Source organism: Crinia signifera, chromosome 4, assembly GCF_055691185.1.
Source record: "Crinia signifera chromosome 4, ASM5569118v1, whole genome shotgun sequence".
Taxonomy (NCBI): Eukaryota; Metazoa; Chordata; class Amphibia; order Anura; family Myobatrachidae; genus Crinia; species Crinia signifera.
This window is the reverse complement of record NC_139220.1, coordinates 315,777,961-315,795,785: the sequence shown is the minus strand read 5'-3', so window position 1 is coordinate 315,795,785 and position 17,825 is coordinate 315,777,961. Positions and strand designations below refer to the sequence as shown.

Sequence of the window (17,825 nt, the reverse complement as noted above, 5' to 3'; positions counted from 1 at the left end):
GGAGAGGGGCTGTGTGCCCCCGCTGATGGGGAGAGGGACTGTGTGCCCTTAGGGATAGTGGCTGTGATGGGTATGGGGCCAGGGTGCCCCCGCTTATGGGTATGGGGCCAGTGTGCACCCGCTGATGGGTATGGGGCCTGTGTACCCCCGCTGATGGGTATGGGGCCAGTGTGCCCCCCCTCTGATGGGTATGGGGCCAGTGTGCCCCCGCTAATGGGTATGCGGCCTGTGTGCCCCCACTGATGGGTGTGGGGCCTGTGTGCCCCCGCTGATGGGTATGGGGCCTGTGTGCCCCCATTGATGGGGAGAGGGGCTGTGTGCCCCCGCTGATGGGGAGAGGGACTGTGTGCCCTTAGGGATAGTGGCTGTGTACTCCTGCTGTGGGGAGAGGGGCTCTGTGCTCTTTCTGTGGGGAGATGGGCTGTGAACCCCTGCTGTTGGGAAGCAGGCTGTGTATTCCCCTGGATGGGGAGAGGGGCTATGTTTCCCCGATGATGGGGAGAGGGGCTGTGTGCCCCCACTGAGGGGGAGAGGGGCTGTGATCACCTGCTGATGGGGAGAGGGGCTGTGTATCCTTGCTGTGGGGATCAGGAACTGTGTACTCCTGCTGTGGGGAGAGCAGCTGTGTGCCCCTAGGGATAGTGGCTGTGTACTCCTGCTGTGGGGAGAGGGGCTCTGTGCTCTTGCTGTGGGGAGAGTGGCTGTGTGCCCCTGCTGTGGAGAAGCGGGCTGTGTTTCCTTGCTACTATACAGTATGTCTGGTGCACGATCCTTAGCTTGCTGTCAAGTGGAGGGGGTGAAAGGGATGGTGTGTTTGCAAACAACACAGGGTGTGGGAGGTGTTAAACAGGGAATTGCCAGGAGCATGGGATGAAATGGCTACAGGGGGAAAAGGGATGCCAGTGGTACAGCGAGTCATAGGGTTAACAGGGGAATGTGGCAAAAGGGGAGTAACAATGCTAGGACCACAGGTGTGATAGTTGTAACAGGGGCTCATGGGGTGTCAGAGGAGTAGCCCCATATACACTAAGCAATTTTTTTTAAATGATATTGCTCATTTTTCCCCTTCTGAGCAATATCATTAAACCTCTGAGCGTCTGATGCTCCCGCCATACTTTTACCCTTAAAGAGACTAAGAAACCCCACCCCCTTAAATGTCCCCCATCCCACCCTTCCCTTTCCACCTCTTCCCCTTTTTCCTGAAATAACCAAACAGAGTCATTTATTTATGGCGAATTAAAGGTCACATTTATTAATCAGATTACCAATATTATCTTACTCGCTTATGTGGCAAAGAAAGCACTGCGGTCCACCAGCCCTCAGATGTAACTGAATCAAGCTGACCGTGGGGGGATCCCCATTGATCCCTTCTCGCAACTGAAACCTGTAACCCACCTGGGTCCCCAATTTGCCCCCCCCCCCCAACACCTGGCCTTTGGAGATCTGCACCCCCTTTATTGGGTGCCTCCGCTTCCTGGCGCCACTTTGGCTGTCCCGCAGGTACTTCCGCCCTGTTAAAACAATCTCTGCTGTAACTAGATGCTTCTTGGATGTTTCTCCTTGTTCGTCCAAGGGTGGGCGGGTGCTTCAATACTTTCTGCATCACCTGTTGCTATTTCTGATCCACCCCCTATACCTGTCCTGTCATTAAGTATGGCTATACGCCCCCGGGGAGGGGCCTGCTCCATATAGCCCTCTCTTACCTTCCTCCTTCTTTCCTCCCCTATCTCTTCCCTACTATCTCTAATACCAGCAAGACAATGGGGCACACCTCCTGGCCTTGGGAGCCCAGACTAATAGTTTATGGTCTCTCTCCCGGCTAGTTGCCGCTCGCTCCTATTAAACCTCTGAGCGTCTGATGCTCCCGCCACACTTTTACCCTTAAAGAGACTAAGAAACCCCATCCCCTTAAATGTCCCCCATTCCTTTCCACCTGCTCCCCATTTTCCTGAAATAACCAAACAGAGACATTTATTTATTGCAAATTAACCCCTTGAGTGGTATGCCTGGAAATGTCCCAGGCTCAGCTGTGCTGCCGCAGCGGGCTATCCAGGAAAATTTCCGGGCATACCACTAACATAGAATAGGTGCGCGCCAGTGGTGTCCAGGTGTGCACCACTGGCGCAGCAACTCTAGAGCCCCCCTTTCCCGGTCACATACTTTCAGTCCCCCCCAGCCATTGCTCCGGCGATCGGTGCGCCGGACCTCCCTGCCCTGACCCACCTGCTGTCACTTATTTTACAGTGATGTCGGCAGCACGCCGCGAACATCCCCCAGCCTGCCACCAACGTCACTGCTAAATGTGACAGGCGGCTAAGGTTGGCAGCAGGGACAGCGGCTGAAGGGAAGCTCCGGTGTACTAATGCCGAAGCGGAGGTGAGGGGGGGGGTTCCAACTTCATGTGGTGGGTTTTGCTGGGGCTGGACAAACCTGCCCTGGTTGGTTTGCCCTGCCCCAGAAAAAACCCACCACCCAAGGAGTTAAAGGTCACATTTATTAATCAGATTACAAAATAATCTTACTCGCTTAGGTGGCAAAGAAAGCACTGCGGTTCACCAGCCCTCGAATGTAACTGAATCAAGTCGACCGTGAGGGGGGGGGGGAGGGGATGGACCCTTTCTCAAAACTGAAACCTATAACCGACCTGGGTCCCCAATTTGCCCCCCCCGCATTTTATCTCTTTCTCCGAACACCCTGCTTCGAACGCTGCGGTGGCTGCGCCAATTCTAAACGAGTGCGTACCATACTCCTTTTCCTGCTGACGGTTAGCCTTCACACATCACTTAAGCAGGAATTTAAATTGGTATACCATGAGTGGGGACTTATCCGCGTGCGCCAAAAAGGCCTCAGACCCTCCGTTACCCTCGTTGACTCTGAGCGCCAAGTATTCTTTTACCAACCTAACGGGGCAGGTCTCTGGGTTGCTTCCTTCCCGCAATGCCACCCATTTTCCTTTGCCTTGCTGCTCTGTCGTAGATCTGTGTATTTTGCAGGTCACCACCGTTCTGCTCACTGATACTTTGCCCGCCAATATGCCTGACCCCTTGCAAGCTTTTGATGCAGCCACCAGCTCGCTAACCCTAAATGCCCCATGGAATGCCATTGCGAATGCTGCCCTGAGCAACGCTGTTTTGAAAACCCCTTTGCACACATCCTTAGCTGCCACCATGAGCTGCCCCAGCACATTGTCTCGGTAATGGGCCGCCTAGAATCAGGCTCTGTTGGGCTCCTCCTGCCCCAACCTTTCATCATTTGGCTGATGGTAAAGCTCTTTGTCATGTCATCCTCCCCTGCTACCTTTGTAAAGAAAGCAATGGCTGCCAGCGCTACCCTCGCTTGCGCCCTAGACTTCCCGTCTTTGTACATTTCCCACAGTAATATTTTAGCGCTTTGCTTTCCAGCTTACCCTCCTTCACTGCTGTTTTCTTATGTTACCCCATTCCTCCCAAGCTGCCCTGTAGCTTCTCCATGTAGCAAACGCTAACGAGTCTTTCACTAGCTTGTTCACGCCATCTTGATGACCTTGATACTTGAGGAGGACATGAGGTGCCGCTTCCCTAAAGGCTTCCCACTTTCCCCTTGAGAGGGCATGAGCTATGATGTTATCTACCCCTGGGACGTGCTTGGCGCAAAAGTTAATGAAGTGCCGCAGGCAAACCAATAGCAAATACCTGATCAGAATGATCGCTGGTTGGGAGGAGGCACTCTGCCTGTTGATCACCTGAACCACCCAAGGTTGTCACACCAGAAGTTTATTTCCTTGTTGGCTAACCTGTTACCCCACATCTCCACCACTCCTATGATCGGGAACAGCTCTAGCAGCAGCATGTTCCTGGTCAGCCCTGCTTGAACACAGCTCTGCGGCCACTGGGATGCACACCATTCTCCCTCGAGATATGCCCCAAAACCACAAGACCTTGCTGTATCGGTGTACATCTGCAGCCTCTTGCTCGACACAGGCGGTGCCGGCCAGATGTGAATACCATTGAATTCCCTTAGAACGGTCTCCCACATCAACACGTCTTCTCTGATTTCTGTTGTCAGCTTAATCGATGATGCGGTTTTTTTACCCCTACTGTGGCCCTTTCCAGCTGTCGGCAGAAGATTCTGCCTATTGGGATAACTCTGCATGCGAAATTCAGTGACCCCCATAACGATTGAAGCTGTTTTATGGTAATCTTGTTTGCTCTGGCCTGCTCTCCAATCTGCCTCATAAGGCCGGCAACCTTGTCTTCTGGTAATCTACACAGCCTGTCGGTGGTATCTATTTCTATTCCCAGATACGACAGTTTGTTTGTAGGCCCCTCTGTTTTTCCCATTGCTATGGGAACCCCAAAAGTGTGGAAAAGCGCCTGCGTGTATTTTAACAGCCGCTCGCATGTGTCAGTGTTCGCCTGGCCGACCATTAGAAAGTCATCCAGATAGTGCGCAATTGTCCTGCAGCCCGTCTCCACTTCAACGCACCAGTGCAGGAACGTGCTGAATTTTTCAAAGAATGCGCATGAAATGGCGCAACCCATGGGTAAGCATAGATCCACATAATAACTGCTCTCAAACTTTAGTACTGTGAATCTGTGACTATGTGCGTGAAGGGGGAGGAGCCTAAATGCTGGTTTGATATCTATCTTCCCCAATTGGGCCCTTACCCCGCAGCTGCGCACTATTCTGAGCGCATTTTCAAAAGACTGGTAAGCGACGCTGCACTGTTGCTTTTCCAAGGCATCGTTCACTGATTTTCCTGCTGGGTATGACATGTGTTGGATGAGCCTGAATCTCCCATGACCTGGCCTTTTGGCATGCGCTTTGCACTCCCTGCGCTAACACATCTGACCTGCAGCTTCTCCGTGCCGCTGTCACTAATGCTTTCTTTGCTATGGCAAATGTAAGGCTCTTGCTACTTTATGCACATACTAACACAGCGTGCGAGGAAATGTAGGGCCATTGGAACCTGGTTATACCATCATTTTTCCACCACACTAGAACTCATTCCTGTCAAGAAAGAGTACGTTTTCATACTACGCTTTTGGCATTGCTGTAGCTCAGCGTCCGTCCAGGTCATCAGCCGGGCCACCCCCCCCCCCCCCATCCTTAGGTATCTGCAGGTGGAAGAGGAAGGGATGCACTGCGAGGTGACATATTACACGTTAGTTTGTACTGTGTGTAAATACATTGCACCATGCAGCCTCCCAAACCTGAGCAATAATCCTATAATGCCGCCTTCCCTGCATCCTCCTTTTTCAATTTCCTACCCTGCCTCTATCTGATACAAGTGACTGAATAGCTACCCCCATGGAATTTATAACGTCCCATTAAGCCCTGTTGTCATTAGACTTTTCACTAAGCTTGTTCAGTAAATACTGCATTACCTTTGTTCTAAATGACCGTGAAAGAGAACTTGTACTAAGCTTCAAAAGAAGGGGCTGTTATCCCTTGTATTAGCATAAAGGTTGTAAGATGTTGCCACCACATTGCTGGCAGGTGCACTGCACATAGGTCTCCTTGCACCTTTCTGATTCCTGTACATAATTTGCTCTACACCCTGCTCATGCTATTGCACCTGTGACTGTTTACCACCCAAGTTACACAAAATGACTTAGATTTTGCTGTGATTATTCTGCTTTGCTTATTCCATTTCCAAATTTCCAGCACATTCCGCCTTATTGGCAAGCTAACGTGCACTGAGCGGTTATCTGCCCTGTGTAGTTATCCGTAACCCATTTTTTAAAATGTTTTTTTTTTTTTTATGCGTAATCTGTTAAAGGGCCCATCTACTTTGCACCCAGCTTCAGAAATATTACTTCCCTGCTAAGTCAAAGCATGTACCCCTTAAAAACTTAACTTAGTTGCTGTGAGAACTATGGTTCCACCCCTGTGCCCTAATTATATTCATTACTTCTTATACAATTGCATAAATTGACTTTAACAGAATTCTAACAGCAAAAGATTTTGTATAAAGCAGCAGATTACCCCCAGCGCTTTTCAGGAAGTAACGTAAGTTGCTCTGGCCTGAACGTATGGCGATTTTAGATCGGACCCGATTTTTGTAATGTATTCACTGACAGAGAGCAGTGAATAATTTACATAGGAAAATTGCATCTCATTGCATCGCATGTCATACAATACTGTGATTTCACTACATTTGCTTAAGTAGTAATATCGGGCGCCGTGCTAGGAAAAAAGTACCTATAAATACACTGTACTTGTTGTTACTCGCTGTTACGATGTATTCCTAGTTTTATTTGTGTTATAATGATACAAATATTTCTTACAATGACAAGCTGACACATGTTTATGCATATTATTGGTGTTTTTGCTTATACTCATATTGATATATTTTAAAAAAAATGTGATAAAATTCTAACTGCATTAAAGATTAAATTCATAAAATTACAGAGACGTTGGGAGTTTGTAACAGCAGATTGCAGCAGGGTGGCCGGGTGCCAAATATGGAATTAAGTAAAAGAATAAGAAGGAATACTTGCAAATAAAATATCCCTAGATACTTATCATAATATTTCTGGTTCATTCCTCTGCTGCTTTCTGGGTGTTCTTGCTGGATAAAGACAATCCTTTCTGCATCACCTGTTGCTATTTCTGATCCTCCCCCTATACTGGTCCTGTCCTTAAGTATGGGTATACGACCCTGGGGAGGGGCCTGCTCCCTATAGCCCTCTCTTACCTTCCCCCATCTCTTCCCTACTATCTCCTTGCCCCATTCCTAATACCAGCAAGACAATTGGGCATACCTCCTGGCCTTGGGCACCCAGACTAATAGTTTATGGTCTCTCCCGGCTAATCGCCACTTGCTCCTATTTCTGGGAATCAGTAGTTCAGTGGTTGCAAACTTAGATTCTTCACGGTGCATTCTCCCCCTATTTGTGGGGGATCTACCTGCAGTCTGTCCACTGGCATCTCTCCTGGATGCATTGCTGGGGGCATTTTATGCCTCACGAGGTTTCCTACCACTCACCCAGACCATACTCTCCAAAGACTCACACCTCCTGTCCTGCTTCTAGGGTACCTTGAAAGTGGGGATCTTCCTTGTTTCTTCCACTGCTGCCTCATGCTGTGGCTGCTTACCTTCCACTGATCTCTCCTGCTGCTCTCACACTGTGCTCTCCTTTCCATAAGGCCAGGGGCTATGGAATATAATACTGCCTGTTCTCCACACCCCCAGCCTGGGCTCTTACCCCTGGACATGCTCTCCTGTGTATTGTATTATCTTCCTCAGTTCACACTCAACTATAGACTGTCCTTTTTTCTAAAACCGTAACATCCAGTCCTAACTCCCTTCACTTCCTGTCCTATCCCCTTACATGTAGTAGGATCTGGAAGAACTGGTTTGGGGATCATTAACTCCCCCACTCACTGATAAGTCTGCATAGCTATTCTAAAACCCCTGCAATGCCTGCAGTTCAGCTAAAGGCTGGGATGCCACATACACCCCTGCTATAATCTTGCATGTCCTCATGCAAACCGATCCTTAACATAAAACATGATAAACCAGCATAATTGGAGTATATAAGAGAGACTGCGAACCAAGAATACTGTTACAGCTGCTGTATATGGGAGTGTGTAAGGCTCCCTACTAAGTACGAATCAAGAAAAAGAAGGATATACAGCTCTTGGGTTAGTCTAATCCAAGTGCTGTATATCCTCCTCTTTCATAATTGGAGTATATATTACACAATATAATGAGCACCTGAACAGGAATCATGATAAACCAGCATAATTTCAGTATATATTACACAACATAACGAGCACCTGAATAGGAAACATGACATGCAATACATCACATAAAACACATACTGCTTCCTTTTTACTGTGAATTACAGTCCTGAGTCACAGATTTTAAATGTTTGAACATCTTCTGGCAATTGCACTGAACACTAAATTCAGATGGATTCAGATGGATCGGGCAGTGAAATCAGGCCAAATCGCAGGTTTAGACACCGGGTCCGACCCGATGCACGGTTCCGTGTGCATCGGGTCAGAGACGGCAGGTCGGACCTCACGTGGTTTCCTTCCACTCACCCAGACCATCCTCTCCCAAGACTCACACCTCCTGTCCTGCATCTAGGGTACCCCTGGGGAAGTACATAGAAGTCTTGGTTGTATTGGTCAGACATTTCTAGCTGTGTAACGTCACATTATCTTGCTGGAAGATCCCAGCCACCCCAGCATGTATGGTTGCATGTTATTTGCTAGGATGGATTCATAACTAAATTGGTTGAGTGCTGCCACATGGATGACTGGGTCCAGAGAATGCCATGATAACATCCCCCAGGGATTGCTGAGCTGTCTGGTAGCCCTCAGGTTCATGTTGATGGTGAGCTGCTCCACTGTAGCACGTCAGATGTCCCTCATGCACCTTTGGAGCCAACGTTCACCACTTACATCAACGGCATTTGGGGATTCTCAGTTCTTACATCAATTATTCACAATGGTCCCATCTGCCCAGTCACAATACACAATAACCACAGCGGCATGTTAACAGATCACAATCTGCGCTGTTTCAGAAATACTGCCACCCTTGCCCGAAGGCTGATAATTATCCCTCTTTGCACATCAGATAAATTCCCCCTTTTATTTACGACAGCAATGAGTGAATGACCTTATATACCCACCAAGCCAGTGTATGACACATGAAGTACTTCATGGGCTACATGCTGCTGTCATATGTAGGAGTTCATCATAATTATGTGACTCATTCAGAACATTTATATGGCTTCTCTCCTGTGTGAATCCTCTGATGTCGGACAAGCTGTGACTTCCAGGGAAAACATTTGTTGCATTCAGAACATTTATATGGCTTCTCTCCTGTGTGAATCCTCTGATGACTGACAAGCTGTGACTTCTGGGGAAAACATTTGCTGCATTCAGAACATTTATATGGTTTCTCTCCTGTGTGAATCCTCTGATGTATGACAAGATGTGACTTACGGGGAAAACATTTGCTGCATTCAGAACATTTATATGGCTTCTCTCCTGTGTGACTCTTCTGATGTATAGCAATATATGACTCCTGTGAAAAACATTTGCTGCATTCAGTACATTTATATGGCTTCTCTCCTGTGTGACTCCTCTGATGTATAACAAGATATGACTTACGGGGAAAACATTTGCTGCATTCAGAACATTTATATGGTTTCTCTCCTGTGTGACTCCTCTGATGTATAACAAGATTTGACTCCTGGGTAAAACATTTGCTGCATTCAGTACATTTATATGGCTTCTCTCCTGTGTGACTCCTCTGATGTCGGACAAGATGTGACTCCTGGGAATAACATTTGCTGCATTCCGAACATTTATATGGTTTCTCTCCCGTGTGACTCCTCTGATGTTGGACAAGATGTGACTTATTGGGAAAACATTTGCTGCATTCAGAACATTTATATGGTTTCTCTCCTGTGTGAATCCTCTGATGTTGGACAAGATGTGACTCCTGGGAAAAACATTTGCTGCATTCAGAACATGTATATGGTTTCTCTCCCGTGTGACTCCTCTGATGTTGGACAAGATGTGACTTGAAGGGAAAATATTTGCTGCATTCAAAGCATTTATATGACTTCTCTCCTGTGTGAATCCTCTGATGTATAACAAGATATGACTCCTGGGAAAAACATTTGCTGCATTCAGAACATTTATATGGCTTCTCTCCTGTGTGACTCCTCTGATGTACGACAAGATGTGACTTCTGGGAAAAACATTTGCTGCATTCAGAACATGTAAATGGTTTCTCTCCTGTGTGTATCCTCTGATGTATGACAAGATAATGCTTGTGGGAAAAACATTTGCTGCATTCAGAACATTTATATGGCTTCTCTCCTGTGTGAATCCTCTGATGTAGGACAAGTGCTGACTTCTGGGAAAAACATTTGCTGCATTCAGAACATTTATATGGTTTCTCTCCTGTGTGACTCCTCTGATGTAGGACAAGATCTGACTTCTGGGAAAAACATTTGCTGCATTCAGAACATTTATATGGTTTCTCTCCTGTGTGACTCTTCTGATGTATAACAAGATATGACTCCTGGGAAAAACATTTGCTGCATTCAGAACATGTAAATGGTTTCTCTCCTGTGTGTATCCTCTGATGTATGACAAGATAATGCTTGTGGGAAAAACATTTGCTGCATTCAGAACATTTATATGGCTTCTCTCCTGTGTGAATCCTCTGATGTAGGACAAGTGCTGACTTCTGGGAAAAACATTTGCTGCATTCAGAACATTTATATGGTTTCTCTCCTGTGTGACTCCTCTGATGTAGGACAAGATAATGCTTCTGGGAAAAACATTTGCTGCATTCAGAACATTTATATGGCTTCTCTCCTGTGTGACTCCTCTGATGTACAACATGCTGTGACTTCTGGGAAAAACATTTGCTGCATTCAGAACATTTATATGGTTTATCTCCTGTGTGTATCCTCTGATGTATGAGAAGCTGTGATTTACATGTAAAGCCTTTGTCACACTCAGAACACACATGTGGTCTCTCTCCTGTGAGACTCATCATGTGTGAGATGGGAAAAATTAACTGTTCCATGTTTCTTCTATTCAGAAAATAAAGTCACTTGTGTTAATCCTCCAGGTGTAAGAAGAAATGATGACTTTAGTTGGCTGGATCAGAGAACAACGTCCCTTTCAGCTGGATTTGGACTAAGAATATTAGAAGATGTTGTGCAATCGTCCTGTAAGAAATGTAAAAAGTAAATAAAAAAAGTTAACATAGTCTAACTGTTTTGTCTGGGTTATATTGTGTAAGGAACTATTATATATATATATATATATATATATATATATATATAAAAAATATACAAACACAAAAATAATGAAAAAGATATGCACCATTAAACAGTTTATAATAAAAAATATTTACTAGAAATAATTGCTCACCTACTGTACATAAATGTAAAGATGAAACAGCTTGCTTGATGTCTATGAACATTTACAGTGGAGTGATTTTTTTGGAGGGGGGCACAAGGGCACGTGCCCACATGTTGTTTTATTTAAAAATATCTGGACAGGAGAAACAGGGGGGACAGAGCTGCAGCTGCCAAGAGCCAGCAGAGTGTTTGACCGATCTGTAGACAGAGTTACTGGGAGCCAGCTGATGTAGGGGTGGTGGTAAAGCTCCCGGGAGCCAGAAGAGCAGGAGACAGAGCTGCAGCATTCAAAATGGGAGACGCTGCTGGGAGCTGGCTGATGGGGTGCCGGACGAGGTCCCGACAGTCAGGATCCCGACAGCCATTCATCCAACGTTGGGATCCCGACTGTCAAAACACAGACAGACGGGTTCTCGATGGCCGTCGGCTATTTTCCCTCCCATAGAGGGAGAATAGAATAGGTGGCTCGCGTAGTGAGCCCACAAGGGGCTTTGTTGTGCTCACCATGCTGTCTGGGTCTGGCCAGTCAGGATCCCAACATTGGGATAATGACTGTCGGGATCCCGACTGTCGGACCCATATACCACACCCTGCTGATGGGGCAGTGCTGGCAGAGCAGGGTACAGTACTGAAGCTGCAGGGAGGTGGGATGGTGCACGGATCCAGCTAAGGAGGGATGGTGCTGCAGCTCCTGGAGTAGGGACTGATCTGCAGCTACTGAGAGCTGGCTGAGGGGGGGGGGGGCAGTGCTGAAGCTCCTGGGAGCTGGCATAGCAGGGTTCAGAGCTGAAGCTGCAGGGCCCCAACTGAGGGACGGTGCTGCAGCCACTGGAGATGGGGACTGAGCTGCAGCTCCTGAGAGCTGGCTGAAGAGGGGGGGGGGGGTGGCGCTGAAGATCCCGGGAGCTGACAGAGCAGGGGACAGAGCTGAAGCTGCAGGGCCCCAGCTGAGGAGGGATGGTGCTGCAGCTCCTGAGTGGGGGACTGAGCTGCAGCTGCTGAGAGCTGGCTGAGGGGTAGTGGTGGTGCCGAAGCTCCTGGGAGCTGGCAGAGCAGGGGACAGAGCTGAAGCTGCAGGGCCCCAGCTGAGGAGCGATGGTGCTGCAGCTCCTGGAGTTGGGGTCTGAGCTGCTGAGATCTAGCTATGAGAGGCAGTGCTGAAGCTCCCGGGTGCTGGCGGAGTGCTGTTGGGGGCAAAGGTGTTCCTGTCAGCAGATGAGTTGATGATCTGTTGATGCCAGGAGGAGCCAGCAGAGGGGGAATGAAGCAGCAGGTGATGGGAGCTGGTGGAGTAAGGGATAGATATCTGCTGCTGCCTGGAGAGAGATAAAGTGGTGGACAGATCTGCCCGCTGCCTGGTGTAGGCCAGGGGGATGGAGTTGCTGCTGGCAGTGCAGAAGTGATGCAGCAGAGGAGAGGCTGTTGTTAGAGTGACTGTGCAGGGCTAGGAGAAAGACATCAGCAGGTCAGTGCTCATATAGGTGTCCCAACATGTATTGACAATCCCATAATACCAGCCCAGTGTCTCCCAGCCATCACTCCCCCAGCTCCCCCACCTACCTTATCACCCACTTCCTTCAATATGTCCTTCTCCTGTCAACAAGTGTTTCTCCATCCCACTGTGCCTCTTCCTCCCCAACTGTGTCTATCTGTCTCCCTCTACCTGGCGTCACCCACTACTTCTCCTCACCATCCACTACATCACCTAATGCTTTCTCATGTCACCTATCCCCTGGGATCACCTACTGCTTTCCCATGTCACCTATCCCCTAGCATCACCCACTGCTTCTCCTCGTCATCCTCTACATCACCTAATGCTTTTCCATGTCACCTATCCCCTAGCATCACCCACTGCTTCTCCTCATCATCCTCTACATCAGCTAACGCTTTCCCATATGACCTATCCCCTGGCATCACCCACTGCTTCTCCTCATCATCCTCTACATCACCTAATGCTTTCCCATGGCACCTTTCCCCTGGGATCACCTAATGCTTTTCCATGTCACCTATCCCCTGGCATCACCCACTGCTTCTCCTCATCATCCTTTACATCAGCTAATGCTTTCCCATAGCCCTCCCGCCCGGTGGATACGAACAAAGTTAAGTACAGGGGAAATCTCGCGAGAGCTATAGACCTCTCGCAAGATATTATGCTTTGTCAATATAAAATTAACCCTTTCTCAAGGTGAGTCGAATGATCCGGATCTTTCAACTGACTAATCCGCTGGATCCCGGCTCGCCTAGGTGATCCGTTTTGCCCATCTCTACTCCCTCTTGTGATGCCCCTCCCAGTTTTTCAACACACGTAAAATAACTCCTCCCTCACTTCCCCTGCCATGGTACACCCCCCCCCTGTAAAACATTTCTAGTAAATATTTTTGGTACTCTTTACTTAGAAGGGCGCCCACGATTTTGATCGTGGGGATCGTTAGTAAAAAATCTCGGGCATCTCGGGGATTGAATGCACTAAAAAATCGGGTGCGATCAACCGACGAGATGCCCGAGATTTCCCATAGGGAACAATGTTAAATGTCTCAATTGACCCAATTTTCCTGTTCAATGCCTCAATTGACCCGATTTTTCCATAGGAAACAATTTGAAATGGGCCACAGAGGCCAAATAGGCACCCTGAAGTGTATAATGGCCACCCGAATTGTTAACGCCACCCCACGATCAACGTCAACCCGATGCTTGGCGAGCGCAGCGAGCCCGCGAGGGGCGGCGGTACGCGTCCTACGACCTTTTCATACCCCCACTATCCACGTCGGCGTGGAGTTGAGAATAGAAAGTGTGGCGAGCGCAGCGAGCCACCGAGCCCGAAGCGTGGCGAGCGCAGCGAGCCCCGCGAGGGTACGCGGACAGCTGTGAAGCCCGCGAGGGGACGCGGATACCTGTGAAGGTATCTGCGTCCGCTCGCCACGCTTCGGGCTCGGTGGCTCGCTGCCCTCGCCACACTTTCTATTCTCAACTCCACGCCGACGTGGATAGTGGGGGTATGAAAAGGTCGTAGGACGCGTACCGCCACCCCTCGCGGGCTCGCTGCGCTCGCCACGCTTCGGGTTGACGTTGATCGTGGGGTGGCGTTAACAATTCGGGTGGCCATTATTCACTTCAGGGTGCCTATTTGGCCTCTGTGGCCCATTTAACATTGTTTCCTATGGAAAAATTGGGTCAATTGAGGCATTGAACAGGAAAATCGGGTCAATTGAGACATTTAACATTGTTCCCTATGGGAAATCTCGGGCATCTCGTCGGTTGATCGCACCCGATTTTTTAGTGCATTCAATCCCCGAGATGCCCGAGATGGGCGCCCTTCTAAATAAAGAGTACCATATTTTTTATTACACACTGCTCATTGGTGCGTATCTTTCTCCTTCTTTAACAAGTATTCAGCCAGGTTGTTGGTAAGGATTCAATGAAAGAGGCTGCAGACATCTATTAACTTTTCTGGACTTAATTAATCACACTGAGAGGACTTTGCGCTGGGAATCACACTACAATGGATATTTTGCAAGAAGCAAAAAATAGTCGTCACTCTGCGGTTACAATGGTACAGCAATACATTACATAATGTGCCATCAACGTTTCCTGGCCCCAACCACCATTTCATCAGGATGCGGTCTGTTTAAGTGAATTGTTGCATGTGCAAGAGAGTGACAATCAGAAGCGTGCCTACCGGATTCTTATAGTGACAGGGGAGCCCAGTGGCGTAACTTCAAATATTGCTCCTCCCCGCCAAAGGTTTCTGGTGCTCCCCCCTCCCCCTCCCTGCCCGCCCGCCACCTATATAATAACTTACTCAGAGTCCGGCTGTCAGCTGGGATGCCTGTCGGCGCCAGGGCCGCCGAGAGGCAGGGGGGGGGGGTACATTTTACCTGGGCCCGGGCCTGCCAGGGGGGCCCGGGTCGGGACACACACTTTAAAATATATTTTTTGGGCTGCGGGTGCGTAGGGAGGACAAGGACCTGTGTGCCCGCCCGCCCATGTGTCCGGCCACCCGCCCGTCAGCTGCGGCTGCCACAGTCTTCCCCTGTCTGTCCTTCCCCTGCACACAGAGAGTCAGACGCTAAAAGTCATAGTTCACCTCTAGCGTCTGACAGGAAGCACAGCTCTGCACTTCCTGGTAACGCTGCCGGGCTGTGGTTGCTGTCAGAGACGCTGGAAGTGAAAAATGACTTCTAGCGTCTGTCTCTCTGTGCGCAGGGGAAGGCAGGGTAAAGCAGGGGGCAGCAGCAGCTGATGGGCGGGTGGCCAAGCACATATTAACCCCTTGGCAACAAGCTAGAACCCCTGGCAATGGAAATAAACCCCCCCTTGGCAACGAGCAAGAACCCCTGGCAAAAAATATTAACCCCTTGGCAACATTTAAAAACCCCTTGGCAATGAGCAAGAACCCCTGGCAATGGACATTAAATCCCCCTTGGCAACGAGCAAGAACCCCTGGCAAAGTACATTAACCCCCCTTGGCAATGAGCATTAACCCCTGGGAACAAATTTAAACCCATTGGTAACAAGCAATAACCCCTGGCAATGCATATTAACCCCTTGGCAACGAGCAAGAACCCCTGGCAACAGACATTAACCCCCCTCTTGGCAACGAGCAAGAACCCCTGGCAACAGACATTAACTCCCCTTGACAACAAGCAATAACCCCTGGCAATGCATATTAACTCCCTTGGCAACAAGCAGGTAATTTATAATGTATTAGAAGCCTTACTGTGGGGGGCAACGTGGTGTGGCATAGTCAGTGTGTATCGATTTTTGTGTGACATCCCATTTTTTTGGGACGGTTCTGTGGGAATTAGACACTGGCCATGCCCTCACAGCGACAAAACGGCGCCCAAAAATTTTTGACGCATGCCTGCGGCATGCACATATATTCCTTTCTCCACTGCCGTAGTTGGGAGGTATGCATTAGGTGTGAGGGGTATTGCAATGTGTGGCATAATGTGTCAGGGGCATTACAGTGTGCAGCATAGTATCAGGCATTGCGGTGTGCTGCATCATGTTTCAGAGAAATGGCGGTGTGTGGCATAATGTATCGGGCATTACAGTGTGCAGCATATTGCGCTGGGGCATTACGGTGTGTGGCATAGTATTATGGGCATTGTTCAAATTTTAGTAGCTCTCGGGGACTTTTGTTTGTCTTTGTCACGAGTAGCTCTCGCTCAATTAAGGTTGGAGACCACTGGACTAGGAGAGCGGGCATGGGGTTAGCTGTGTCCATACACCAACTCACGCATTCACATGTGCAGTCTAATGCCGGGCAGCGTCTGAGCACTCGCTCAGACACTGCCCGGCTGTTCCCGACCTGGCGTGTGGCCTGCGCTGTGTGATTCGGTCATAGGTCACGCTGCGCAGGCCGCAGCGCTGACCACCAGTGCCGAAACCTGTTTGCCGCCGGGCCTCCCACATCATACCCGACACCGGAACCTGCTCGCCGCCGGGCCTCCCACGTCGCACATGTCTACCCGACGCCTGCCTATGCACTGCGGCCGCCTGCCCCCCTCCACAGCAAGTCAGTGTGGGGGCACAGGGGGAAATTTTCTTTTAGGGATGCCATTCCCTGGATCCCGGGAATACCGGGTTTCAGCATTTTTCAATCCCAGTGATATTGGGGTACTGGCCCCAAGATTTCTGTAGAAATGACCTTCTAGACCTACTTTGTCTCTGTCCCTGCGTCCCCACCGTCTGGTCCTTCGTCACCATCGTCTCTGTCCCTGCATCCCGCCATCTCGCTCTATGCACCTTTGTCCCCGCCATCTCTCTCCCTGCATCCCCACCATTCATCTCACTCTCCCTGAATATTGCCTCAATCTGTGTGGAATAATTTGAATTTTGTGTCATTCCATGTGGCATAATGTGAATTTTAACACATTCCATGTGAATTTTGGCTCATTCTGTGTAGCATAATGTGTAAGGGTCAAGTATAAGGGGTCTACTATTGTGTTGCATAAAGGGTATATGGTGTGGTACACACCCCTATATCCTTTAATGGCCACACCTCTTTTCTGTCGCTTGCCACTCCAGGGGGGCCCCGTGACGCTGTTGTACCGGGGCCCAGGATTTCTCTTGGCAGCCCTGGTCGCCGCTGCGGTGGTCCCGGCTCCCGAGTCCCGTCCTGGCTTCATTCTGATATGAAAAATGGACCATCACAAAATGTCCGCCCCCATACAGCAGACAGTTTCAGAGAACTGTCTGCTATATAGGGGCGGACATTTTATGATGGTCCGTCTCCATAGGCTCAGAATGAAGTCAGAGCGGGAGCCGGGACAACTGCATCGCTGACAGGTAAACCTGCGGGGCATGGGGGGGGGGGGGGCATTACAATAGCACCGCAGCCCCCCGGCGCCCGCACTTACACTGCGCCTCCCCGCAACCGCGGGGGCTGCTGTGCTATTGTTACGCCACTGGGGGCGCCCATGATGTGTGTGGGAGACGCCACAGGTTCCTGCGCGCCGGGCTGGACGGTGTCTGCACCACTTCTGGGTCACTTAGCATCACCTTCATCCCGTTCTATGGCTCCCTGCTGCTTCCGGGTTTCAGTGACATGCACGTTGGGCCGTCCTGTGGTTCCTCCTTGTGAGGAAATAAGGACAAGGGGAAACAAACGCTTGTAAGCCCTTGTCATAAAATAGTGTTGAAAAGAACACAAATAAGTGGAAACAGCGCATATAATGCTGCTTTCCCACTGCTGAAACGGGTCATTACCCATTATTTTTAAATGGGTTTTTAAACAGCAAGAGCCATAAAGACCCTTTCCCACTGCAGCTTTTAAACGGTAAATTACCGTTTAAAAGCCGTTTTTGGCACATCCACACTGCCGTTTAAAAACCCCTTTAACCCATAAAAAATATGAGGGGGGATTAAAAAAAAAAAAAAAACGGTGTGGGGTCCCCCCACTGCCATAACCAGCACCAGGCTGAAAGAGCCGGGGCT

General features: G+C 49.2%; 1 protein-coding gene across 1 annotated transcript in view; it reads right to left on the bottom strand.

Annotated features, from left to right (window-relative positions):
• Positions 1 to 1,416: 1,416 nt before the first annotated feature.
• LOC146075870 (uncharacterized) overlaps positions 1,417 to 17,825 on the bottom strand; it is a 37,780-nt gene continuing 21,371 nt past the window's right edge. The window contains exon 2 of the mRNA XM_083185539.1: positions 1,417 to 10,691. Within this exon, the coding sequence (XP_083041665.1) occupies positions 8,708 to 10,546 (1,839 nt within the window). The 5' untranslated portion in view covers positions 10,547 to 10,691 and the 3' untranslated portion in view covers positions 1,417 to 8,707. The remainder of the gene's footprint in view (positions 10,692 to 17,825) is intronic.